This window comes from Mustela erminea, chromosome 8 (assembly GCF_009829155.1).
Source record: "Mustela erminea isolate mMusErm1 chromosome 8, mMusErm1.Pri, whole genome shotgun sequence".
NCBI classification, from domain to species: Eukaryota; Metazoa; Chordata; class Mammalia; order Carnivora; family Mustelidae; genus Mustela; species Mustela erminea.
In genome coordinates this window covers 27,748,766-27,774,717 of record NC_045621.1, presented here as the reverse complement: position 1 = coordinate 27,774,717, position 25,952 = coordinate 27,748,766, and the positions used below count along the sequence as shown (strand labels likewise).

The 25,952-nt window shown below is 54.9% G+C and overlaps 1 protein-coding gene across 12 annotated transcripts in view; it reads left to right on the top strand.

Annotated features, from left to right (window-relative positions):
- The window catches only part of TNS1 (tensin 1), a 178,626-nt gene that overhangs the window by 126,606 nt on the left and 26,068 nt on the right, over window positions 1-25,952 (top strand). For 6 of the 12 annotated variants that reach the window (XM_032354754.1, XM_032354749.1, XM_032354758.1 and 3 more), the window contains 7 exons: window positions 7,004-8,590; window positions 14,682-14,765; window positions 19,165-19,361; window positions 20,337-20,412; window positions 23,931-24,023; window positions 24,607-24,630; window positions 25,075-25,113. In XM_032354754.1, the coding sequence (XP_032210645.1) occupies window positions 7,004-8,590; window positions 14,682-14,765; window positions 19,165-19,361; window positions 20,337-20,412; window positions 23,931-24,023; window positions 24,607-24,630; window positions 25,075-25,113 (2,100 nt within the window). The remainder of the gene's footprint in view (window positions 1-7,003; window positions 8,591-14,681; window positions 14,766-19,164; window positions 19,362-20,336; window positions 20,413-23,930; window positions 24,024-24,606; window positions 24,631-25,074; window positions 25,114-25,952) is intronic. The other 6 variants (XM_032354747.1, XM_032354748.1, XM_032354751.1 and 3 more) reach the window with 6 other exon arrangements.

The window sequence follows — 25,952 nt, the reverse complement described above, 5'->3', positions numbered from 1 at the left end:
TTGAAGGCCATTAGGAGAAAGCACTGAACTTGTCCGTGCTGGGTGACCTTGGTGTGGGGATCCCCTGGGCCTGCTGAGTGGCACTGTCCTTCTGTAAAATGAGGGGTGGGCAGTGGATTAACTGATCCCCTGAGACCCTTCAGCTAAAATCTCCATGGATTTAGAAAGCCGTCTTGGCTTGGCTGACTTCCTGGAGCAGCGGGAGACAGGAGCAGCCCGTGGGAGGGGCTCTAGTTCCCATTTCTGTTTGCATGCTGGCTTTCTCCGTCCTGGGGCCCTCCGGCTGACATTTAGACCAGGGTCCCATTTGGCCATTGGACCTTCTCTCTTTCCTGTGCCCCCCCCGCCCCACCCCCAAGTCGACAGAGGCAAGTTTGTGGGGGACTCTAGAGTGGTCACTTGTACGGGCACAGAACCACCTGTGAATAGGTTGACATCAGCCTTGGGAAGAATCTTATTTCTCTTTTGTCCAGTCTCTGAGAAGGCAGGGGGTTCCCTCTGAGTGCTCTCAAGCAGGAAGATAGACAGGTGTCTGTTGGCTATGCCTGGCCTCATCTGTCTCTGCCCACAGGGCCTGAGGCCCCATGCCCATGAGTGGGCACCTCCCAGTGTGAACCTTATTAGGTCTCCTGGGCTGCACCTGTTGCCTGCTCTCCATCCCAGAGGCTGTGTGCTTTCCCTTCAGAGACTTGGGGACTTCCCTCCACCTCGAATTCTGCTGACCTTCAGAATCCCCAATGAAGCCCATTCCCATTTGGAGATGTTCCAGATCTCTCTGCAGCTGGGAGGAACAAAGGACTGCTTTAGTCTCCGGCTGCTGTGGGATGGGAGGTTGGCATGGGTTGGGGCCAAGACTGTCACAGACGGGGTCACAGGAGATCCCTGCCACTGTTGCCATGGCGTGTCAAGAGGACCCCAGGTCATGTCTGAGCTGTCCATCCTCATCCCCGCCTCACACTCCCCTCCCTAGGGCGGGCTGCGACTCAGTGGGCTCCTCTGGGCTGGGCCCCACCTGCGCTCCTCTAGCCGGAAGATCGTCCTTTTTTGTGTGTTCTTCTATTTCTCTCAGAGGCAGCCTGGCATTCTGCGTGGAATCCCAGGCAACAGAGAAGGAGTCCAAGAGGCAGCACCTGTAGATTCATACGTCGACATTGAAGATCCATAGGTGGTCTTTGAGGACCCCAGCAATTATTTGCACAATTTGTGTTTATGCATTTTGAGGGCAATTAGTCAGGACTTTCATCAGATATCCCAAAGTGTCCTTAGCTATGAAAGTTAACATCCGCCTGCCTGGAGTATGGCTCCAAGTCATCTGAGGGACTTCCTGGGGTGGGCTCTGGTTCAGGACCTCTGCTGTGCCTCACCTGGGCCACCAGCTGTGTAGATGCCTCTCTCTCATGATGTTTTGGCTGCAGGGCTTGTCTTTTCTGTTTCCTTCGGGAGAAGCTTGGGTCCACCTTGAACCTCTGATTTGTCACGTCTCTGGATGGTAGTGGAAGAAGAGTACCTCAGGGGCCGACAGGACTATATATAAATTCTTGGACTATTTAATGTGATGCAAGAAACATTTATGAAACATGCGATGTGTGCCAGGCCCTGCGTTCTGCAGAGCGGTGCTGTAAGCCGTGTGGGTTAGGCATTAAGCTCTAAGAGGCACTGTTGGCATAGACCATATTGTGAAGGGTACCGTCTGGGAACCAGGCACTGGCAGGGTGGCTGGCGGCGGGGGGACAAAGGCTCTTTCTCAAGGAGCCCCCACTTAGTGGGAGGACAAATACGGATGGCAGTCATGACCAGCCTCCGGGTGACTTGCGTTCCAGGAGTTGTCTGCCCAGGGCGACAGAAACTCAGAAGAGGTTAAGCTCAGTCTGGAGGGCTGTGGAAAGTGTTCGGTTGAGGGATGCTTCCCAAAGAAGTTCAGGCTGAACCTGAAGGAGGAGAAAGGGGTTTTCCAGGGAGTTTGAGAGTTGTGGGTGGGTGGGGGGAAAACACGAAGAAGGATTTTTTAGGAGAGGGAACAACAGATGGGAAGCCCAGAGTAGGAAAAGCATAGGAATAGTAAGAGGAGTGAAGGGTGTTGGGGGTATTGGGGACAGTGAAGGTGAGGCTTCAAAAGGCAAATGGGGGCCAGATGATAGGAGGTATGGCTTGTCCAGCAGTGGAGGGGTGGTATGGGCTTTACTGGGTGGGTGATAGGAGCTGTTAAAACATGCGAAACAGGAGGGAAAGAGGAGAACATAGCATGCCAGGATGTGCCATGCCTAGTTTCAGGTACTTAGCTCCTGAGTCCTGTCACTCAGCAAACCTGCAGGTAAGCATCTGAATCTTCACCCCCCCAGGCTTGGAAGCCAGGCTCTGTGTGGTTAAGTGGCAGAGGCAAGCGACTTGACATTAAGATGGGGACCGTCCTTCTGAGTAACGGTTGTATCTGGCACAACGGTGGGGTTGAAGGGGCGCTTCTCCTCTCTGGCTTTTCTCCAGAACCACATCCCTGGGGCCTCCCTGGTACCCAGCCCCATCCTCTGGCTCCCACATGCTGCCCCTCAGTAGCCCCGCCTGGCTCCCTCCATGGCTGAGGGAGATTCTGTGATGAAATTTCCGGTTCACATGTTCAGACCTTGCTTCTTCTTGGCCAAGCCTCAGCCCTTGTCAAAGGCCACCTACTTCCTAGACGTTTGCTCACAGCCTTTGATGCTCCACTCCCTGTTGAAGGATCTGAAATTCCCTTTGGGTGTGCCGGGCCCAGGTCTACCTCCAAACTACCGGTATCCAGGGTGGGCATGTTGCCTCTTCCTACTGGCATGCTTTGATTTTCCTCCGCATTGGTTGGTCACTCTGCTCTGGGTAGTATATTTTAATGTATTGCTATTCAGCTGGACATGGACCCAAAGGGATTTTTATCCTGAAGGGCCCCAGCCTGAAAACCTTAGTAAGTCACTCACTATTCAAAACCAGCCTGCTGGTCGGACGAGGTGGGGTCGCTGCTTGCTGACCACTAGAGGAACCTTCTTTCTTAGAGCCGACCAGGTTTGAGCCTTTTATTTTCCATGGTTGGGCCATCTCTCCTGACCACCAAATAAGCAGACTTTCTCCGCTAGACGTTAGAGAAGTGGGGATCCTTCTTTTCAGATCCAAAGCGCTGACTTTTGGGGTCAGCGTTTCTCAAGATATCGTCCACCTGTGTGAGCCCCAGAGCCTTGGGAGAGTTAAAATACTGCTTTTTGGCCTCCCCCCAGGCCTATGGGTGAGTCTTTGGGGGCGGGACCCCAGCATCTCCATTTTCAGGAATCTCTGGAGCAGATTCTTATGAACCTCGAAGTTGGAAAACAACTATCCTGAACCCGGGCCACCTTTGCCTCCCATAGTCCTTCCGTTCTCTTTGCAGCATGCAGGCAGCACATGTCTCTCCTTCCCTGCCTCCTGGCCTGTACTGGGCTTCTAGCACCACACACACCTCCGTGGCTTGCTGGAGGGAGCCTAGGAGTAGGTCCATGTCCAAGTCAGCTGGGGATTTTCCTCAGAGCTTTCCAAAAGTATGACTCGCACATCTGGATTACGGCCGCTGTGGAAGAAGGGCCTCTTGGTGCAATCAAGCTCAATGTCGAGGGTGGGGCTGGGGCTTGGGCAGCTGCCGGGGGAGCCAGGAGACATATTCAGACAAAGCAAATGGGGCCTTAAAGGGACTGTGGGTGTCTCGGCTTCCCTAGAGAAGCAGCCAGGGAGATGGCCCACAACACAGGACGTTTCGGCTGGCCGACCTGCAGGGCTGGGAGCTTCGCACTCTGGGCTGCCTGCAACCTGTGTTACCCGGCTGTCTGTCCTTCTCCTCCGTGGTGACCTGTGCCGCTACCGATGGCCCTGGTCTGGCAGGTTCCTCCTCTGTCCCCGCTCCCTGCCACACTGGGTGTCCAATGCCTTCTCACCCGAGAGGATTTGCCTGAGCTGGCTGTGCCCCCAGAGGCTGTTGGGACTGAGTCGGATCTCGTGACCCCCCAGCTTGAGAGCCCCAAAGCCTTCTTCCCCCACTGTCTCCTCTGGCTCTTTCTTTCCTTGTTCTGCCTGCCTCTCTCTCTTGCTCTTCCTGCCTTAACAGAGTGAAACCGACATTGTGTTCCGGCTTCTTGTGGTCCTGCTAAGTAGCACTTAATGTGGCCACAGTGGCGGCCAGAAGGGAAGGACGAGCATGTGTGTACCGGTGTGGGGGGCTGAGGGGGGCGGCGCTCATCTCTTGACGGGGGGAACAGGGCTACCTGCCATGCTGGGGTCACGCCAACACACTGGGCTTTCAGCGGAGCCTTCCTGGGGGCTAGACAGACCCGGGACGGGCCTGGCTGTCCTCACAGCCCCCTCTTGATGGGGAGACGGAGACCAGTGAAGGTGTAGGACAGCCTGGAGTGTGGGGCAGGCGCTCGGTGGTCAGGAGCAGCCGGCTCCTTCTTGGAGGACAGCAATAGACATTTCCATTCATATCGTGTGGAAAAGATTTAGTTAAACAATCTGCACTTCTTCGATTTTCTAACTCAGCCTCAGTGGCCTGGCAGTTACTGTTTCCGATGTTGCTGCAAAGAGTGGTCCGTGTGGGGGTTAATTACACGGCAGAATAGGTTTAATATTGATGTTGTTGCAATCAATGAAGGGGCCCAAAGGGGCAAGATATCAGGTACTGGTAGTCAGTGTGAATTCTTCCTTTCTGTCTCCCTCAAGGGATGCTTTCATAGCTTTCTTGCCAAAAGCTCTTCTTTTATGAACCCAAGTGAGATGCGGGAGTGGGTCTCCTTTCTCCCTGAAGGAAACAATAGTTTTTGGTTTACCCTGGTTTGTACCCAGTGGTTCTCATTCCCCCCAAGTGTAAATGGGGAGCTGGACACTCTACCCTTTGCTTTGCTGTTGTTACCCCCACTTCCCAGACCACAGGAGCATGAACTTGGGAGGTTAGGGGTTGCCGCGGCTGGAGGAGCTTGCTGGCTTCGCAGTGTGAGCCTCCTTTTCTGGGGCCAGCCACTTTCCAGGCACAGTGGGAAGGAAGGACAGCTCTTCGGCCTACCACTGACTGGTCTAAGGGGCCCCCCCTTCCTGGGAACCACCCCCAGAAATCTGAGTGGAGCAGAGCTCTTGTCTTCGACGCTTCCCCCCATGGAAGCCGTTAGCTGGGGTCTCTTTCTTTGTGTGGCAGGAGCCCAGCTCTTTGGAAGAACCCGGCATGCAGGCAGCCTCTCTCCTTCAGTAGCTTTGACACCTTCAGAGGCGAGGACAGGCCAGTTGATCTCAGCAGCCCTTAGGGGCCCCAGCACAAAGACCAGATTCAGACCCATTCCCGATCCCAACAAGCCCCATCCCCTGAAGTCTGGGGCTGTGGCCACTCTCTGGCCCAGTGTCCCTTGGGACCTGCTGCTGGCCAAGGTCCCAAAGCCCCGGGGAAAACAGGGGACAGAGAGATGGGTCTGGAGAGTTAGGTGAATGGGCAGAGAGCATCCAGCCCCGGGGGGGTGTGCGTGGACGCTGTGCCTCGTTGGGCACCGCTGCGCTTGCTCCCGGTGACGTCATTTGGTCGGCCTGTGGTTTGTGTGTGTGTCTGTTGATCACGATGTTCCTGTTTTGTGGTTGTCTGATCCCTTGTTTTTGGCTGTGGGCTTCTGTACGAGTGTTTATTTTTAGAGGCTGCCACTTCTGGCCTGAGGGCTGATCCTTGGGCATGGTAGGCGCTTGTATTTTCTGAAATGATTGTGGCTTTAGATTTAAGTATTTATTTTGGGGTATTGCTGCCTTTTACGTGTTTCATTTACTCTGCGTGTGTGTTATATGACGGATGGTGTGAAATAATAAAAATGGGATGATTTTTGAAGTTCTGATTTTAAATTAGTTTTGCCTTTAATTTAGTTTTGTTTTAATTAAATCTTAAATTAGTTCTGATTTTAAATCAGAACTTTACCAGATACCGTATGTCTGTAGATAAATGGCTTCACTTCTGTGAATCTCACTTTCTCCTGTTCCTGAAGGAGGCATGATACTCCCTGACTTGTGGGACTGGAAATGAAGTTTGTGTAAAGTGCCTCAGGGACACCTATCGAGCGTACCCTGAGAGTGCACCAGGGGTTCAGTTTGGGTGAATTGTGGGTGTTTGACTTGGGTGATTACCAGCTGGCGTGTGTGTCTCGGGACGTCTTTGTGTCTGGTTTTCCTGTGTGTGGATGGTGTGTGTGTGTGACTCTTGGTGTCTGGCTGGACTTTGCCCTATTAGAACTCGGGGCTTTCTTTTCTTGCCAACTGAGGGCCTGCCTTGGAGTGAAGGGAGGGGAGGGGCGTGTGTGTGTGTGTGTGTGTGTGTGTGTGTGTGTGTGTGTGTCGGGGCTGGAAGCTGGGCTGCTGACTGTACAGGGTGTGAAATCACTGAGTCCCTCTGGGTGGGGACGTTCTTCATTCCTGAGTCAGCCCTCTGGCCCTGAGCCACCCAGCACTCACTATTTCCTTTCAGAGAAAGTATTGCTCATGGGGTCCCCAGACAGAATGACACAGGGGACACCCCTCCTTGAGGAGAACATCTCCTTTTGTGTTCTGGATCCCTAAAATGCTTCCCCTGCCCTCTTGCTCTCTGGACGCTCTTTCCAGAATCCCAGGAGCCCAGCGCTCTGAGTGAAGGCGCGTCGCCTCTGATGCGGGGACTGCTGGCTTTGCAGAACCCCATCTTGACCCAGTACTTTTGGGTCCTTGGGAGGCTGGTGAAATGCCATGGCCATGCTTTGGACTGGGGCCCCTTGCTCCCAGGCTCCCCCTCCCCGCCCACTTTGGCTTCACAGCCCTGGAACTGGGTGTTAGGGCCCCACAGCCTGGGTAGGGGTCCTTTTGTCCTTGTCCCTCACATCCCTGACCTCAGCTCTGTCTTGAGTGGTGCAAGGAGATTTTAGGACTCGGGGAACGGCAGCTCCTCCCTCCCTCCCTCGGGGAGATGAGAGGGTGAGCCAGCCTTTCACTGACACCTGTCGTTTGCCCTCTGGCTGTCTTGCAGAAGTGGTGGGACACACTCAGGGGCCTCTGGATGGGAGCCTGTACGCCAAGGTGAAGAAGAAGGACTCCCTGCATGGCAGCACTGGGGCTGTCAACGCCGTGCGCCCTGCCCTGTCGGCTACCCCCAACCACGTGGAGCACACCCTCTCCGTGAGCAGCGACTCGGGCAACTCCACAGCCTCCACCAAGACAGACAAGACCGATGAGCCGGCCCCCGGCCCCACCAGCGCCCCTGCTGCCCTGAGTCCTGAGGAGAAGCGCGAGCTGGACCGCCTGCTCAGTGGCTTCGGCGTCGAGAGAGAGAAGCCAGCGCCCATGTACCACACGCAGCATCTCCGGTCCCGCCCCGCGGGAAGCCCGGCTGCACCCGCCGCCGGCCGCCACATCGTCCCAGCCCAGGTTCATGTCAACGGCGGGGCCTTGGCATCCGAGCGGGAGACAGACATCCTGGATGATGAGTTGCCCAACCAGGACGGGCACAGCGTGGGCAGCATGGGCACACTGTCCTCCCTGGACGGGGTCACCAACACCAGTGAGGGGGGCTACCCAGAGGCCCTGTCCTCACTGACCAACGGTCTGGACAAGTCTTACCCAGCGGAACCGATGGTCAATGGCGGGGGCTACCCCTATGAGTCCGCCAGCCGGGCGGCGCCTGCCCATGTCGGCCACCCTGCCCCTGTGCGGCCCTCCTACTCGGCACAGGAGGGTTTAGCTGGCTACCAGCGGGAGGGGCCCCACCCAGCCTGGCCACAGCCAGTAACCACCTCCCACTATGGCCTTGACCCCAGCGGTATGTTCCGCTCCCAGTCCTTTCCGGAGAGCGAGCCCCAGCTGCCCCCAGCTCCGGCCCGCAGTGGCAGCAGCCGGGAGGCTGTGCAGAGGGGTCTGAATTCCTGGCAGCAGCAGCAGCAGCAACAGCAGCAGCAGCCTCGTCCCCCTCCTCGCCAGCAGGAGAGAGCCCACCTGGAGAGTCTCGGGCACAGCAGGCCCAGCCCTCAGCCACTGGCAGAGACCCCCACCCCCGGCCTCCCTGAGTTCCCAAGGGCAGCCTCCCAGCAGGAGATCGAGCAGTCCATCGAAGCACTGAACATGTTGATGCTGGATTTGGAGCCCGCCGCGGCAGCCGCCCCCCTGCACAAGTCCCAGAGCGTGCCGGGGGCCTGGCCGGGGGTTTCCCCACTATCCTCCCAGCCTCTCGCTGGCTCCCCCTGCCAGCCCCATCCCCTGACCCAGTCCAGGTCTGGCTACATCCCCAGTGGGCATTCCTTGGGAACCCCTGAGCCGGCCCCACGGTCCTCCCTGGCTCTGGAGTCCTTCCCTTCTGGCAGGCCATACTCACCTTACGATTATCAACCATGTCCTGCTGGGTCCAGCCAGAGCTTCCGTCCGAAAAGCCCAGCCTCCTCCTCCTCGTCCACCTTCCTTCCAACCACCCAGAGCCCTCCAGGGCCTCAGCAGCCCCCAGCCTCTCTCTCTGGCCTCCCCACTCAGCCTCAGTTCCCACCAAAGGAGGCAACTTCAGACCCATCCCGCACTCCAGACGAGGAGCCACTGAACCTGGAGGGGCTGGTAGCCCACCGGGTAGCAGGTAAGAGCCGTGGGGACCACCAGCCCTGGGACTTGTTTCCTACTCCCTCCATGCCCGCCCTCTTTGGTCTTGGATGATCTTGCTGGGGGAGGTACAAGAGTAGCCTTCACCCCATGGCAGGTGCTGCTTTGACTGGGGAAGAGGTTGTCACGTGCTAGCCATCCCTCCCTGCATTCCTCGTCCATTAGGCTCCAAGGCAGGCATTGAGATTCAAAGATCAGTGTCTTATAGTAAAGGGACAGGTACACAGGAGCGTAAGCTGTACTATGACAGGGGTGGGGACCAAAGCCCTGGAGCTGGAGCGAAAGCAAGGCTTACCAACTGGAGCAATCAGGGAAAGCTTGGAAGTGGTAACTTTGGGGCCAGAGTGCAGATTTTCTAGGCAGAGAGAAGCTCTCTGCAACTGCCTGCTGTCCTCAGGCTTCAGTTTCTGGGGAAAGGTATGGAGAAGTCTGGAGGGAGGGAGGCTTCTATAGACTCAGTTTCCCCCTTGGGCCCTCCCAGAGGCATAACAGAGAAAGGAGGGTGTCCTTAAGGCCAGGGCTCTATCTGAGTGCTCATCCTCTGGTGGGTCCCCTCCAGGTATGTCTCATTTTGGTGGGGAGGCCAAGGTTCCCCTTATTCAGCTCTCCTGTTAGTGCTTGCTTTTGGATGTCTGTGTATGAGCAGCAGGTGCTGAGAAACATAGCTCCATTTCCTATGGAGAATGGGCTTCATTTCTGGAAGTAGGAGAGGGGAAGGGGCAACCACAGAGCTTACTGGGGAGATCTAGACAAGAAATGGCAGAGTGTTGCAGGGCCACGCTGGGAGGGGTGGGAAGGGCTCTCTTCCTTTCTTGCTGGCCTAAGGCCATGACCATTCCATGGGGGCAGCCACACTCAGTGGGAAATCCTGTGGGTTTGTTTAACTGTGGAGGTCAGGCCAGGCAGAGGTGGGCTAGAGATGGGGGCTAGGGGACTTTTTGCCAAGCCCCTCAGTGGACAGGAGAAGAGGAGCCTGGGCAGCTGACTCTGCCCTCCACCCCTCCCCCTAAATGTAGGGAAGCTGAGTCATCATACCAGTTGCAGGGTGAGAGGGAGACCCCTCCCTGAGGTTGGACTTTGGGTTTGGGGAAGCAGCTGAGGGCAGGCTGGCTGGCTATTGGGCTGGGTCCAGGACCTGGTGTGGGGGCAGGGATGTTCTGCTGTACTTCGGAGCAGAGCATGGTCCCTAGTTCCACTCTCAGTAACTTCAGATTGGCTCTGATGAAAATATTTATGGCATGGAAATTGGCCATCAGGGTTTCACCTCGCCTGGAGAGCTGGTCCAGAAGCACATCATTGCTTTTAACTGAATGTCAAAACACAGGATGAGTAGCTCTCTAATTCTAGAGGTGAAAGGCTTTGTGATGTGGTCCACATGGGGCTGCCATCTTCTGCTTTTTCCCACCTCTGAGCTCCTGAGAGAAGGACCCTTGGCTTCTTTGTCAGAGGTTTTATTCAAGGGAGAGGAATGGGGCCCTCTTACTACTTTATAGAGTTGAGGTAGCCTGGGGAATAGTAACACTCTAACCTAATGATGGACACATTCTCTGAGGAAGCAGAGTGAATTTGCTCTCCCTACCAGAAAATCCTTCTGTATAGCTCTCCTGGAGCTTGCTGTAAAGGAAGCCGTATCTTAATAGCTCCAGAAGGATGCCCATCTTAATGTATATCTCCCCTCAGCCTTTCCTCTCCTACCAACTTCTGAAGTCTTGACTGTCAACTTCCATATCCTTAGTTGCTCAGGCTTTGGCTGCCAAGGAGTCATAGGGAGGGAGAGATGTTGGTACAATGTCTCTGTCCCCAACCCTGCTATCATCTTCTCCCCCAACTGTGAGTGAATCAGTCAGGAGAAAGGATTAGATGTAGAGAGGGGACAGATATATTTGGTCCCCAGGGCTATAAAGGGGCCTCTTTGGTCCGTGCTCTGTCATGAAAGTATTTCTTAGGTCAGCAGGTCCTGTTTGCACAAATTCCTCAGTAACCCTGCAGAGTGTCTGCTGTACTTGTGTAAGCAGAGGTGCAAAGGCAGGATCATTGTGTACAACAACCTGGGAGTCAGGCAACAGGCCAGTACCACTTCTTCCTGCTGCTTCTATGTTCTTCTGCAAGAAGCTTGAACATAAGCTTCAGCATGTAACCCAGGAAGCTCAGATCTGAGGGAGAACCCTTTAATGGCCATGAACTGGATCTGGTTTCTCCTGGCTTTTCTCCTGCAGGTCTGCCTTTTCTTCTTTGGCTCAGTACCTCCTCCATACCTCAATACTAGATCCCTGGCTCATTCCCTTTTGATCCAATGACTCCTTATCTCTTATTTCAGCTTGGATCTCAGAGAATATAGGGGTAGTTTTCTTAACTTGATAAACAGTAGGTACCAGGAATCTGTAGCGTATGTCACACTTTCTTGTGAAACATTAGAAGCATTCCTGGTACACCAGGGACAAAATAAGTATGCCTGTTATCACCACTATCACTTAACATTGTATTGGCTATCTTAGCCAGTGCAATAAGACAAGAAAAAGAAATAGGAGCCAGAGTTGTTGAGTCCATGTTATCTTATGATCCTGAGTCTGTGACTGGACTGATCTCAGATGTCTCTAGAGGTAGAGATTTCTATGCATGTTGGTGATCAGATGTGCATCTTATCTTTAAGGAGTCTAGAGTTTAGTAAGAGGAGAAAGAACTTGAACTTTAAAATGAAGTCATTCCCAATAGTGAGATATGGAGAAAGTTCTGCAGGAGTGAAGAAAAAGGAAAGATCAGGATCAGTGGAAGAGATTGAGGAGCATGTTGAGTATGAATTTTAAATAAGAGCCTTGGGAGAGGAATAGGAGTTTGGAAGTGGATGGGGTCATGGGAGAGACAGGGTTCTTGAAGAACACAGGAAAGCATAAGTGTTTGACGAATATAGTAGATTGAGAGCATACTGGCAGTGAGAGAGAGTCAAGGAAGGTAGCCTGGGACCTGCCTCTGGTTGGTCTTAAAATACCAGACTAAAGAGCTTGAATCTTATCTAGTGGCAATGTAGGAAGCTGTGGCCAGGTTTTAGTTGGGAGTATGCCATGATCAGAGCTGTAATTTAGGAAGATGTATCTGGTGGATCTGGGCAGGAAGAATGCAAAATAGGAGAAACTCTGAGTTGGGAGATGTCATTGTTTATTAAGTAGACTGGGTCAGGCAATTGTATTAGGGTGCTGACCATGGAGATGAAAAAGAAGAGATGGGTGCCAAGGATACTATAAGAGTAGAGCCAATGTACTTACAAACTGATTGGGTGTAGGGGTGAAGGAGAGGAAGACATCAAAGAGGATTCTGAGGCTCCATGAATAGGAACAGAATGCTAGTTCCATTAATAAGCCAGGAGTTAGGAGGAACAGATTTCATATAAGATGAAGACATCAGTGTTCCTTATTTTGAGTTTGAGGTGGCGGTAGAGCCTGTACATAGACATGTATGGTAAGCAGCTAAACATCTGGAATTGGAGCCTGAAAAAATAGAAAAAACTATAGAATTTGGAGTCATCCTCACAAAGACATGGGTTAAAGCACTGGCCATGAATGAACTCTCTATGTCAGAGGGCATGGAGAGAAAAGAGCTTAGGATGAAATGGCTATGAGAGGAATGGAGGGGAAGGGGACTGAGAAGAAACGTTCAGGACAGTGAGAGAAGACAGGGACAGTCGGTCACCACAGAAGTCAAGACAGAAAAGGATTTCCAGAAGCAGGGGTAGGGGGGTTCACAATGTCACTGGAGAGATCATGAGATCATCAGTGTCACTGGAGGACTGGGGAAAATTCACTGGGCTTTCCAGTTAGGTGGCCCCAGGGATTTTCAAAGACATATTTTCAGTAGAGCAGTAGTGGTAGAAAGCAGTTGGCAGGATTGAGGGGTGAGTGCAGAGAGGCAGTGCAGCCAGGATGACCACTGTTCTTTTGAGTGATTGTATGATAAAAGCAAAGAAGATGGTAGCTGAAGAATGCAGGCTGATATGAAGAGCCTATTTTTCCCCCCCTCTAAATATAGAAGCCATGAGAATGATTTTAGAGGAGAAGCAGACGTTGAATATGGAGGGAATAGAAAGAAGAAAAAGATGGAAGAGAAAGAAAGAAGTTGCTAGAATAAGACCAATAAGGAAGGATGAGGGGATATAGGCCTAGGAGCCCAGGGGGATGATTAAGGCTCAATGAGGAGGTGAGATACCTCCTTGTGGAGTAAGAGTGAAGGATGAATACAGATACAGGGAAATATATGTGTCAAGCTTTGGGACCTCGAATTGAGAACCCAACTTTTACATTTCATCATGGAAAGAGGAGATTACATCCAGGTCCATTCAGTCATTCATTCAGCGTGCATTCCTCGTCTGTGTTAGTCTAGGGTCTGGAAAAATGGTGGTAAACAAAAGAGGTAAAAACCCTTGCCTTCATGAGGGAGATGGACAATAAACACATAAGCGAATATATATATAATCTGTCAGATGGTGGTAAGGGGCACAGAGATAAAATGAAGCAGGAAAGTGTCAGGAGTTGAGAGTGGGTAGGTGGTTGCACTTGACATAGGATCAGGGAAGGCTGCCCTGGGCAATGAGGGGATGTACAGATGGAACAGTAAGTGCAAAGGCCCTGAGGTTGGGGTATACCTGATGTGAGGTGTGGAGTAGGGCTCGAAGTCAAAGAGGTGATGGGCCTGGAGGCCAGCTTGTAGGGGGTCTTATAGGTGATTCTAAGAGCTTGGGCTTTTACTCTGTGTGCTGTGTGCACAGCAGTGATGTCATCTGACTTGTTCTAAAAGATCGGTGTGGCCAGGATGGAAGGGAGGTAAACAGTGAGGCAGCTGCTGTGGAGATGGTGAGAAGTGCTTAGGTTGTAGACAGTCTGGGAGGCAGAGCCATCAAGGCTAGACGTGGGAAATGAACGAGAAAAGTCAAGGACAGCTCTAGGGTTTTGGACCTGAGCAACATAAGGATGGAGTTGCTCCTTGCTGAGATGGGTAAGGATGTGGGAAGAGCAGACTTGGAGGGAACGTCGGCAGTGTGATTTTGGCCATGATAGTTGGGAGATGCCCTCGAAGCTGCCACGGGGAAAGGTTGGAACTTAGAAATGTGGGCATCGTGATGCCGGGACGTAAGGTTGCCAGTGTATGGTGTCATGTGAAGTGTGACACGTGTGGTTGCACCTGGGGGGAACACACGTGCCGCAGAGGTCCCAGGGCTGAGTCCCAGAGCCTCTTGCATTTGGCAGTTGGAGGCATGAGAGGGAAGTGGCCAAGAAGCTGGCGTGGATTAGCTTGTGAGGTGGTGCGTTGGGGAGGGAGCAGGGTTTCTTGTGCAGCCCCCGTGGGGACAGGGAGTCAGTGAATGCGGATAAAAGGAGGGTGTAGCAGGTCTTCATAGTGCATTAAGACGGGCTCATTTTAAGGACTTTCTGGTGGTGCCCAGCAGCCTTGGGCAGGAGTAGAAGTGGAAGGGACTCCAGGGAAGAGGATTACAGAGGTGGGGGTGAGGGAAGGATGAAGGGCAGGGGGATGCTAGGATGCTAGGGACTGTGGCCCTTGGGCTCAGGCTGGTAGGGTCACCGCTGGGTCCAGAGGAGGCAGGTGACCACGAGAGGACAGAGGTCCCAGGACGGGGCCGTGCTGACTGTGAGGACAGGTGAGTTGTGGGACAATAGGATTGCTCGCCTGGTCCCCGGCCAGCACCTGCTTGCCCCTTGCTGGGGTTAGAAAAGTGAGAGATGTGGCATCCCGAGGGACAGCAGGAGGTCCACCTGCCCACTGGGGAAGCAAGACCCCGGATTCACCCTCTCTTCTTGTCGCACACCCTCCCACCTCCCTCCAAGCGTGTGGCCAGATCCCAGACTCAGAACACCAACTAATCTTGATTTTCTCTTTGTTTCTGTTTTGTTTCGTCTTGTTTAATGCCTCGTCCCTTGCGTTCTCCGTGTGTTCGGTGTCCATCTGTCCTCTGTGCCGTGGCCGTGGGGCCTCCCTTGCCTGGTGTCATCCCCTCCCTACCCCCCGCCTTCTCTTCCCGCTTGCCTCCCTCCCTGCCGGCTCCCCGGGGTCGGGGTGGGCAGCATACAACGCCAAGCTGCAGGGCATGGGACACACCGGCTTCCAGCTGCGTCCTCTCCACCGGCTCCGATCTTCCTCCCTCTCCGGTTGGTTCCCCTCCACCCCTTCCCCCTTACCAGTCTCTGGCCCTCACTGTAGCTCTCAGCTTCTCTTCCCTTCTTTCTCATGGACTACTTCTTCTAGTCTTTGCCCGCTCTCATCCTGGTTCATTTTCCCCATCCGCCTTCCCTTTCTTCCTCCTCCTTCTGTCCTCTTCTCTCCGTCTCTTCCCATTCTCTTTGCTGCCCTCCCCCCCGCCCCCGCTTCCTTACACCCCCCCACCCCCGCCACAGCCTACTTCTCCCTCCTGCCTCTCTCAAGACTCTCTCCCCCTCCTTTCTGCATGAGCGAGTGCTCCCACCTCTGCATGGACACAGGCCTGATGCTTTTGGCTTCGGCCTTACTTGCTAGGAACAGGGTCCTGGGTGACTAGATGAACTTTCAGGCTCCCCACGGACACACATGCCTTTGCAGTAAGTGTGCTCGGTGAGGGCGGGGACAGTCCAGCCCTCTGGCCACCCTGGCCAGATCACCCAGGCTGCTGGGCCAGGGTCTCAGCAGGAGCCAGGCTGTGCTTTGCATGGGTCACCAGGCTCACGACGAAGAGTGGCGCCCTGGCACCTGCTGTTCTGTCTACTCTTGAGCATGGTCCTCTGGGGACACGGCTCCCCCTCTGACCTTATCCCGAATCTCTGATCCCAGGACCCATGTCCAAGAGTCAGAAGACCAGGGCGTGGTGCGGGCTCTGCCAGTGACCACCTCTGTGACCCTGGGCAAGTCTCATAGTTACTCAGAGCTCCATTTCCTACCATGGAAAAGGGAGTCATCATAGCCTACCATGTGTATTTTGCATGATGGCTTGACGTGCCCCAATATGCCCGCATGGAGGGTGATGCCCACTAGCGTCTGCCCATAGGCTGTTAGCTCTGGGAGGGAGTAGCCCCATCATTTTCCCTGCCCCTCCAAGCCTGGAGGCCCAGGGGAGAGATAGGCGGTGCTCAGGTCCCCCCCAGGTCATGGCCTTGAGCACTTCCAGGAAAAGGTGTAGGGGTAGTGGGGATTTTTGAATCCTAAGGGCAGTATCTGGTGTTTGCCTAGACCCTCCTCTTCCCAGTCCATGGAAAATGGGGCGATGGCTCTAGCAGAATGCCCCCTGTCCGCCTCCTCTCCCCTCCCTTCACCCCTTCTCGGCCCAGTGGTGGGGAGCGCTGTGTTCAGTCGGACCTGGGCGTTGGGGGCAGATCTGGGACAGTGGGCCTGTCCCGAGGGGAGCTGGCTTGGCTTGCCCTGGGGCTGCTAGTGTGATCGCCGTGTGGCTTTCTGGTGCCCTGGCCCAGCAGGTGGCCTCCCGGAGACCCTGGCTTTCGGAGCCTCAGGCATGCTGTTGGACACCCAGCCCCGTCGCCTGGAGCTGAGGAATCCAGGCTTTTGGAAATCGGAAGGCTGGAAAGAAGAGCTGGGTCTGCGGGGGTGGTCGTGACCAGTCTGGGGGCCACAGGGGGATAGGGGCGGCGTGTGATGAAACCTGACTCCAGGCGTTTGTCTATGGGACTTGGGGCACCTGTGCTTTGCCAAAGTGGGTGTTTGGGTGTGTGCTAGGGCTGCAGCCCCCAGAGGTCAGTGTGTGTGTGTGTGTGTGTGTGTGTGTGCGCGCGCGCACGCGTGGAGAGAGTGGAGTACATGGACACAGAGGCCTCGACAGAGACAGGGAACCAGGCCAAGTGACCGAGAAAGTCCTGGGGTTGAGGGTGGTGGTGTGGAGGTGTGTGGCAGGGACTAAACCTATTTTTAGCATTGGTCAGTCTCTGGGACCTGAGGGAGGGGTGTTCTCTCTGTGACACTGGCTGTTAGCTTGTGTCCAGCCATCCCAGCTTGGCTGAGGAACAATAGGACTCTCTTCCCTCCCTGCTGCCATGCCCTGTCTCCCCTCCTGTAGAGAAGGACAAGAGAGAGGGGACATGGCTCTCCAGCGCTCTGGGGCATATCTGGGCCTGCCAAAGGGAACAACAGTGAGATACTGTGTTGAGAGAATGTGAGAGACTCTGACTGGCCACGGGTGCCATGGGGCACGCTGCAGGGGGAGCGGCCATCTCCGTGGGAGTGGAATGTGGGGTCTTTCCCTTCTGCAGAGTCCAGCTCTTTGGGGGTCATCCTGTCTATCTCTCCCCCCGCCACGGGACTTGAGGAGGTGTGGTCGTTCTCAGATAGCTGACTATACCAGGATCTCGCTTCCTCTGCCGTTGAGAAGCCCCTCTCGGGCAGTCTGGCCCCTTCTCAGCTCAGCACCTGACTGGAGGGTGCTTCTGGGCAAACCGGAGAGCGTTTTCTCTGTCCCTCAGGGAGATTTAGGGCCTCGAATGGAAACAGACCCACTTTTCAAGGGCAGACATCAGATCCCCAACCAGGGAACCCGGCACAGGGATCTGCCAGAAAGAGGCTGCTGGGCTGGGTGAGCCGGAACTGAAACCAGCCCTAATGCATTTCTTTTAACCTTGGAGCTGAACTTAGCTCCAAACCCCTAGAGCCTTTCCCAAATGGGCCTCCTTTGTCACAATTATTATTAGAAAATCAATGGTTATGTCTGTTTCTTTCTAATGTTTTTGCCAGGAATGAAACACGCGGCAGCTCTGGACCAGGCCGCCCAGGAGGCAGGGACTCGGTGGAGTTGGGAAAAGTGGGGTGCAGGCAGGAAGCCCCTGCAAACGTGGCATGGTGCTCAGGGCAGCCCCTTTTCTGATGGCTGGGAGCCTGTGGTGGCTGTGGCCTGGGGTCCCAGGAGCTGCCCAGCCCTGGGAGAGCCTGCTGCGTCTTTAATCTGGCTTGATGGTCCTATCCTGGTCCTAACAGACCATTGTTAGGAATGGGTGACCTCCCATTTTTCTATTCGGAAAATCAGGGCATTTTAAGAGGAGGGCTTATTTGCTTTAAGTCAAGCGGTTTGTGAGTCTGGTTCACTGTCCCGTCCAGGGCTCTTTTCTCTTGGTTGAGACAGCAGGCAGGCTGCCCTGAGTTGTAGAGAGTCCCAAGAGGAGGTTTGAAACCTCCCCCCATGCCCCCTGGGTCCGTCTGCCTTGTAGACGCTACACCAGTCCTGCCGCCATCCGGATGGGGCCCCCGGCTATGTGATCGGATGAGTGTGTGTCTCTGAGGGACTGTGTGTGCGTGTGCGTGTGCGCATGAGCAAGTGTGTGTCCTCCCCTAGTCTGGAATCGGCAGCCTGCTGTTCATGACAGGTCAGAAGGCTTCCCAGCCTGGGATATTCATGGCAGCCTAAGCGGCTGTGCCAGGAGCCAGAGCAGACCCCACCCATGGAGGGCAGGTGATTCAGTCTGGAGCGGGCCTCACAGGCACATCCTAGGGGGACCAGTGGTGTGTGTGTGTGTGCATGCAGGTGTGTGTGTGTGCACAGAGTGCCACAGGACAGGGTGTCCTGATGTGTCGGCCACAAGGCCGGCACAGCCAGGGTCCCACGTGCCTTCCGGTGCAGCCCAGAACTTCCCCTCGCTTAACCTACCCCTGCAGGGGGTGTGGTGAAGACAGAGCTGCGGATGTCCTCACACAAAATCCTGAAGACAAGAAGCCTGTCTTGGCTTCTGGGCCGTGGGGAGTACGTTTTCTAGGATTCTGGAGCCAGCTCAGAGAGGCTCAGCCCAGCTGCGGGGAGACAGAGTAGGAAGGAAGGCGGGCGAGGCTAACAGCCTGCCGCGGCCTGGGGAATGGAAGGGAATGCAGAAAGGCAGATGGAGCGCATGACTTCAGGCCCTTGGCCTGATGCTCCGAGGGGAGCGGAGGGGCGGGGCGGGAAGCTGGACCATCTTTGGGGCCCAACGAGGGGAGTGTAGACGAGAGGCCAACATAAAGGCGGTTGGTAAAGGTTGTCAGAGGTGCACGGGAGGAAGGCTGAGGAACCCCAGAGAAGGCCAGCAATATTCTAGGGTCCAGCTGGGGCTGGGGACTTCATGACAAGGCTTAGTCATTTCTTTGTTTCTTCTCGGGAGCGCCATCTGCGAGATGATGCATTATTTGCTCTCTCCCGAGTTCTTCCCCGTGGGCCCGATGTTGCTTGTTGGTTGATGCAGTCACCTTGGAGACGGTCTCTCCTCTCCCCACCTTCCCTCACTTGCCTGGAAGCCCTGGCCCTCGGCCTCCAGGGTTTGAAAGGCATTGACATCTGTTTCTCGTATCAGCCCTTTGTGCTTTGGGCCCCAATCCTGTGCAGGGCGGAGAATCCTGGGGAAGGTCAGCCCCACCTCAGTGGATCCCCCACCCTGCAGAGGGAGCCTGGGGTGTGGGCAGAAGGAGGCAGTGGGGAGTCCGGAGGTGAGACAGGCCCAGCTCCAGTGTGCACCCTGGCTGAGACACACCTCCTCCTCTGGGGAACTGGGCCTGATCGATCCTTTCTCGTCTACAATGCTCATTGCCCTCTCTGCCCCGCATTCCTCCCAGGGGTGCAGGCTCGGGAGAAGCAGCCTGCAGAGCCTCCCGCCCCTCTCCGGAGGCGGGCAGCCAGCGATGGACAGTATGAGAACCAGTCTCCAGAACCCGCGTCCCCCCGTAGCCCTGGGGTTCGTTCCCCTGTCCAGTGTGTCTCCCCTGAGCTGGCTCTCACCATCGCCCTCAATCCTGGAGGGCGACCCAAAGAGGTGAGTCCTTGGGCTGCATCCTGTGGCCAGAGAGAGAGGAGTGGAGCCTGCCTCAATGGTCTAGGAGTCACAGTGTCACCTGTGTGGCCCTGCCCTATCAGGAAACTCAGTCCTCACCCCTGTCCCTCCCCTGCACATGGAATCTGGCATTTCCTCCCTAAATAGCTTATATGCTCCCTCTTTTTTAGATTAACACTGAGATCAAAGTTCCCTCCTTGATTCCTAAAGAGTCCTGTTTAGTAGGATGGTAAGGGTACGACACAGATGACCACAGTCTCTAAGCTCCCAGCCAGGCCCTATAGACTGACAAGAGTGGTTTTGAATTCTTTCTAGGTGTGGGGTTTCCTTGGGAGATCTAATTTCAATGCCAAAATGTCTGTCTGTCATGGGAGGCAGTCTGTCATGGGAGGCAGTAGCTCTCACACTTCAAAGACCACCAGGGAGCTTGAGAAAAATGTTAATTCCCAAGTCCACCTCCAGAGATCCCAGCATATTCGATCTGGGGCAGGGCCTAGGAATAGGCGTTTTAAACATCCATGCTGGAAGATTCTGATATGAGTGACCCATGTCCCATAAAATCCAGGCTAGCGAGTCATTCTGGCTAAAAATGGCTTTTGGACATCTTTTCTCTGCTGCCTTCTGGCAGGACCCGAGTCCCCCACCCCCAGCCCCATTCTCTTTGGCCCTGTTGCGGAATATTTCCAAGGCAAGTGTTCCTGATTTCCACCCGTGCTGGATCATGGCTTTGCAAATAGAATTTCTGGTTCTCTCAGTGACAAAGGAGTTGGGGTTGGGGGGTGGGCCATGAATGGCCAGGATCTCCCTTTAAACATTGTGGTTCCTCGAGGAGGAGGAGGGGTGGGTGGTAGGGCTGGCAAGGGGACATGTGGGCTTGTTACCTGGTAAACCCGTGCTCTTCAGGGTCACAGCCACCAGTGGGCCTCCCCTTCCACCTCCCCTCTTCTTCTCCCGCAGCCGCATCTGCACAGCTACAAGGAGGCCTTTGAGGAGATGGAGGGAACCTCCCCGACGAGCCCACCGTCCAGTGGGGGTAAGAGCTCCTCACTAAGCCTGTCTTCCCTGGGTCCCCACAAGGCTCTCTCTCAGCCCCGGCCTGAGTAAGCACCTTGGGTTTGTGGGGAGATGCTGACGGAGGGCAGGGCTGAGATCTGTCGCTCTGGGTCTAGATGGCTCGTTTCAGTTCAGCATCCCTGTCCGGCTCCCCTTCCTTCCACTGTCCACATGCACACATGTGGGGGTGCAGTAGCCACCCCCCACCCTTCTGTGGGGTCTCTGGCCTCCCAAAGTCTAGAATTTTCCTAATCATTGAGAGGTTTTGCATCTTGTGTGCAAAACTCCACCCTCCCATCCTAAAGTGACTCTCGGTGACCTGCTGTGTATCTCTGATCTTCTGTACCCCTTGATCTCCTGGCTCTTGAGCCCCATTTCTATCTACATCCGGGCACCTCTTCCATTTCACGCAGCCTACTAAGTTTTCATCAGGGGAAGAAAGGAGTCCCCAGATCATCTGTCCTCAGTGTCCGGGCAGGAATATTCAGTCTCTAGCCCGTGATGGACTCATGGGAGAGGCAAAGCCCTGATGGACAGAGGCCTTTCCATCCAAAGAGAAGATCTGGATGTGTGCAGGGCTGGGGTCGTGTACCTTATGGTAGACGAGATGGGGAAGCTGGAAGTGGGGTAGCCGTGGAATGACAGCGATGGATCGTGCCTGAGAAGGACTCAGGGTCCCCGTGGCAGGCCTGGGGCAACCAAGGAAGGAGAGACCAGGGAGGGTGGAGGGTGAGGACGGAGACCAGAGCTGGCAGTATGTATATTCTCCCGAGGGCTTGTATGGGCTGCTGTCTGGGGCACGCAGGAAGCCAAAGCTGGGAGTAGAAGCCATGACCCTCCCCAGGGCAGCTTGGCCCAGTGGAAATCCAGCCCAAGTCATGTTTGTGATGGAGCATTTTCTAGTGGCCACATTGAAAAACATCATAGAAAACTGGAGAAGTAAACCGTAATATTTTTTTGTTTAACCCCAACCGTCTAAAACATTATCATTTCAACAGATAGATCAAGATAAAAATATTAATAAGATATCTTACAAACTTTTTAAAATTTTTATTGAGATTCAATCAGCCAACACATCGTACCTCATCATTAATTTCAGATGTCGTGTTCAATGATTCATCAGTCGCCTCTAACGCCCAGTGCTCTATCTTTAAAAAATTTTTTTAATGTGAAAAGAGGCTGGTGAAATTACTTTTAAGACGTTTTACGGAATTCGAAAAATCTATTATATTATAATTTCAACATGGAATCAATATAAAGAGATACATCGCATTCGTGTTTCCTACCAAGTGTTTGAGACCTGGTATGTGTCACACCTGGAGCGGATCTCAATTCTGATGGGCTGTACAGCCGTCACCATCCTGCCTGCCATCTCAGACAGTGCCGCCCAGGGTGGGCTACCCAAGAGGCAACTCCATGGCCTTTTGTGACTCCCTGGAATCGCTCTCCCTCCTGAGGGTTGGTCTTAACCCGCCACCCTCCTGCATGCTCCGATTCACTGTTGGTCCAGTCAGCCAGGATCTTGGGCATCACCCCATGTGGGATGGAAGCCATCCGGGCAGAGTCAGGCTTAGGTTTTGTCATATGTGTCTGTTCCTTTTCTTCACTCGCTGCCCTGGCCAGCCCTGCTGCCCCAGCGGGGAGAATAAGTCAGAGGTTTCATCAGTGCACAGGGTTGGGAGAGAGGACGGGGCGGAGAAATGCAAGGAATTCCTCTCTCGGGAAGCAAAAACCTTGCCTGGCTTCGGGGCCGCCCACTCGTCTGCTTCAGCAGAAGAGCCCGATGCCAGGGGCCGGGGGCACGAGCGACTAGGGAGCTGGAGGAGCTGGAGGTGGAACCAAGAGAAACCTCCCCCTGCCTCTTGTCCTCTTCGTCTTGTCTCAGTGGTCGTCCTGTGCCTCTGCAGCACCTCCTTTGCCAACACATGCTGGCCTGTGGGCTGGAGATGCTCCATGGGTGTTCAAGGGACTGTGGTCTCTGAGGCTGGGCTCATTCCTCCATGGTTAATTACATTCAGATTCATTCATTCATTTGACAAACATTAATAAGGGTCTGTTGCAAGACGCCATTTTTAGTAATGGGCAGGGGGGTGGGAGGGGGGCAGAAATTGAATCTTTGTGTGGTGTGTGTGTGTGTGTGTGTGTGTGTAAGGAGAGGGAGGGATAGAGACATGCAAGCTTAGCCTTACCTTTTTACTGGGATGTTTGCATTTGTACACATTTGTCCCCTCTGCTGTGTTATGTCCACTGGACATCTGAGGACGGTGTGCAGACGCAGTCTGCCCCATCCAGGGCCCTGTGATTTCTCACTATTTCTGTGTGTACCTGTGTATACACCCACATGTGCACAGAGAAGCTATATATGTTGCTTATAGTGAGAGACTGTAGCTTTTTGTTTCCAGTGGGTCTCTCTGTCTTTTGGGGAAAGGAGGAGGGGTCCAGGAGGGTCCTGGGGCTGCCGTGTGGGGACCAGGCACTCGAGGGCTATAGCTCATTTGTTGAGGCCATTGGTGTGTGGCAGGCAGGCTTGGGCTCTGGCTAACCTGTGTGGCTGCCTGTCCTCAGGGCTGGTGGCCTCTGCATGCTCCCAGCAGCCATGATAGGAGACATGGCAGCTGCCCCCGAGAAATCGTGTGACTGGGCATACCAACCACCCTGCCATTCAGCTCGGAGTGCCATTCAGCACGTCCTTGGCTGGTGGGACAAGGCTGGATGGCCCTTTCTGACCTTGCGTGTTCCATGACACCTCTAGCCCAGCCAGGCAGCTTGGAAGGGCCCTGGGGTTTGCACAGGGAGTTGGTGCTCTTGCCAGAGGAACACCGAGGTTTTGGGGGTACAGAGAGCCCCACACTGAGAAATTCTCTCTTCCTGGGGTTTACAAGTGGCATGGTTGGCTGGGGGTCAAAGACCTCCAGCCGAGGGCTGCCCAGGGGTCTCAGGGTTGGCATGGTTCCACCCATGATCCCTTACGCCCTCCATCCTTTACAGGACGTGCCTTCTTGTTTTCCCATTTCCTTTTGTTCTCTAAGCCCACCCAAGTGCACCGTGTGGAAGGACTTGTGTGTGTGTTGGGGGAGCGGAAGGATGAGGGAAGAGAGAATATAATCCGGAGGAAGTCAGAGATAGCCAAGGAACGCCGTGTGTATGTTGTGAGCTATGGCGACGTGAGGGGACCGCAGTGATGCCCCTGGGGGCCCCAGGATAAAAGTTATTTGCTCAAGGTCGAGGGCCAGGGCCGGCTTGAGGGGCATTTGCTGACATTTTCACTCTACCGTTGGAGCTGTGGAGAAACACGGAAACAGGAAAGGGCCGTGGGAGCAAGGGAGGAACCCCTGGGACTGGGGCCGGCCCCTCTGCCCTCCTTCCTGCTGCTGCCCACCCCTCACCGACATGTCCTCACTCAAAGGGGTCCCCGCTCCTGCCCCCCCTTGTCCTCTCCCCACTCCTCCCTCATCACCAGGCTCACCCCCCGTGTCTCCTCTCTTCTTCTTGGCACAGTGCGCTCCCCTCCAGGTCTGGCTAAGACACCCCTGTCTGCGCTCGGCCTGAAACCCCACAACCCAGCGGACATCCTGTTGCACCCTACAGGTGGTGAGTGACTCCAGCTGGAAGGGAGGCGGTAGGGAGGCCGGAGGGAGGAGTAGGGGTTGGAGGACCCCTGTGGTCCTGGGCCGAGCCTCGGGATCTCATCAAAAAGTGCCCAGAGATGATGGGTCCTCAGGACCCTCTGGAAACAAGAAAGCCTGGCTTTGTGCCCACAGTGCGGTCAGTCCTGAGGACGGGGGCTCTCTGCAGGGGTTGAGGGGGATAGGTCCCTCTGCAACCTCGTGCCCATGGACAGGTAGGGTCAGTGCCGCTCCAAAGGGGCTCTGACTTGGAGATTTGAACGCTTGGCCTCAGTTTCCGTGGAGTTGGTTAGCTCCCTGCCAGAAGCCTGGCTCTATCCCCCCGTACACACACACACACACACACACACACACACACACACACACCCCAGTTCCCACCTCCCACTTCCTCACCACATCCCCCAGCTCCCCTCCTCCCTGTGGGCAAGGGGAGAGTAGAGGGCGCTGGTCCCTGAGTGGCCATTTTGAACAGGCTGAGACCAGAAGGTTGTCTCTGGTTTTAGGGCTGGGCTGGGGCTCTTGGGGCCAACTTTGCTTTTCTTCCTTAGTCGCCAGAAGACTGATCCAGCCAGGTAGGAGGGCAATGACACGCATGTGTGACCCACATGGACACACGGCCGGCACAGCCTCCCCCTTGGGAGGTGTCTGCATGGCCGGGGACCCTGAGTCACTGGGGAGCACAAGGGGCCTGGGGCTTCCTCTCACCAGCCAGCACACTTCTGCTTGAGATGCAAGCCCCAGGCAAAGGGGCTGGGAGTGGGGGCCGGCTTTGTCCCTGAGACCGAAGCCCTCTTTAGACTATGTGTCCTGAGCCTGCAGGGCCGTGTCAGGGTGGACCTCACCTCTTACCCTGGGCTCCTCTGCCCCGGTCTCACCCCTGCTTTCCTGCCTCTTTTTTCTCAGCGGATTGTCTTTCAGGAAATAATCTCTGTTAATCGATCTCTCTCTCTCCTTTCTGCTTTTCCTCTCCTCCTCACCTGCCTCTCTTTCCTGCCTCTCCTCTCATCTTCCCTCAGAGGAGGATGAGGGGAAGGGGGTGACCGAGCTTCCCAAAGGTAAGTGTGGCTTTGCTGTGTGGCCGCTTCCTGCTCTCTGGGTCTGGGAATGGCCATTCTTGAGTAGCTTCCCCGGGCTGGCTCGGGGGTAGCTCTCTTTCCTGACAGGTCTCAGATGACTGGGCACATAGCCTATTGTCCCCCCCACCCCCACCCCTTGATGAGCTGTCACTCACCCTGGATGTTGCCTGAGTTCTGACGGGCAAGCTGGGCTGGGGTTCAGGCATAGCCAGCTCCAGGCGCCAGGGCGGTGCCATCTGGTGTCGACCCCCACCTCAGCCGCACCCCCGCTAGCTTGCCTGGGGGTGCTGCCAGCCCCCTCGATGGGCAAAGGGATGCACGTTCTTCTGCTGCCTGGGGGCACTCCTTATGTGTCACTCAAAGCAGGCCTTCTCAGCAGTCTTAGCCGAGAGTAGGCTTCTTGAAGCCCGTGCTTGGGGCTTATCAACACAGATGGTAGGAAGTCTGTCCTTCTGGGAGCTTGGATGCCTCTGGGGCTCTTAGAACAGCGATGGGTCCACTCCCACATGAGTGAGTCGGGACACCCATGCACATAATTTTGATAGTTTCCTGGAGTTCGCATATTTGTGGCTCAGCTTAACCCTCGATTTAGATGAATTCTGTGTTGTACGTGAAGCAGGGAATGGGATGTAAGCGGAGAGGAGACTTGATTGGGTTGGAGGCCTTTAACTTATTAGGGACAGAATTCAAATGACAAGTCAGAGCATGAGGTGAAATGAAGAGGGTGCCAGCCTAGGCCTTCTGTGTGTGGCTCTGGGCATCTGTGTCCTCCTCTCCTTCACCAGGGGGCCTTGGATCGGGGGGTGGGGGGCAGAGGT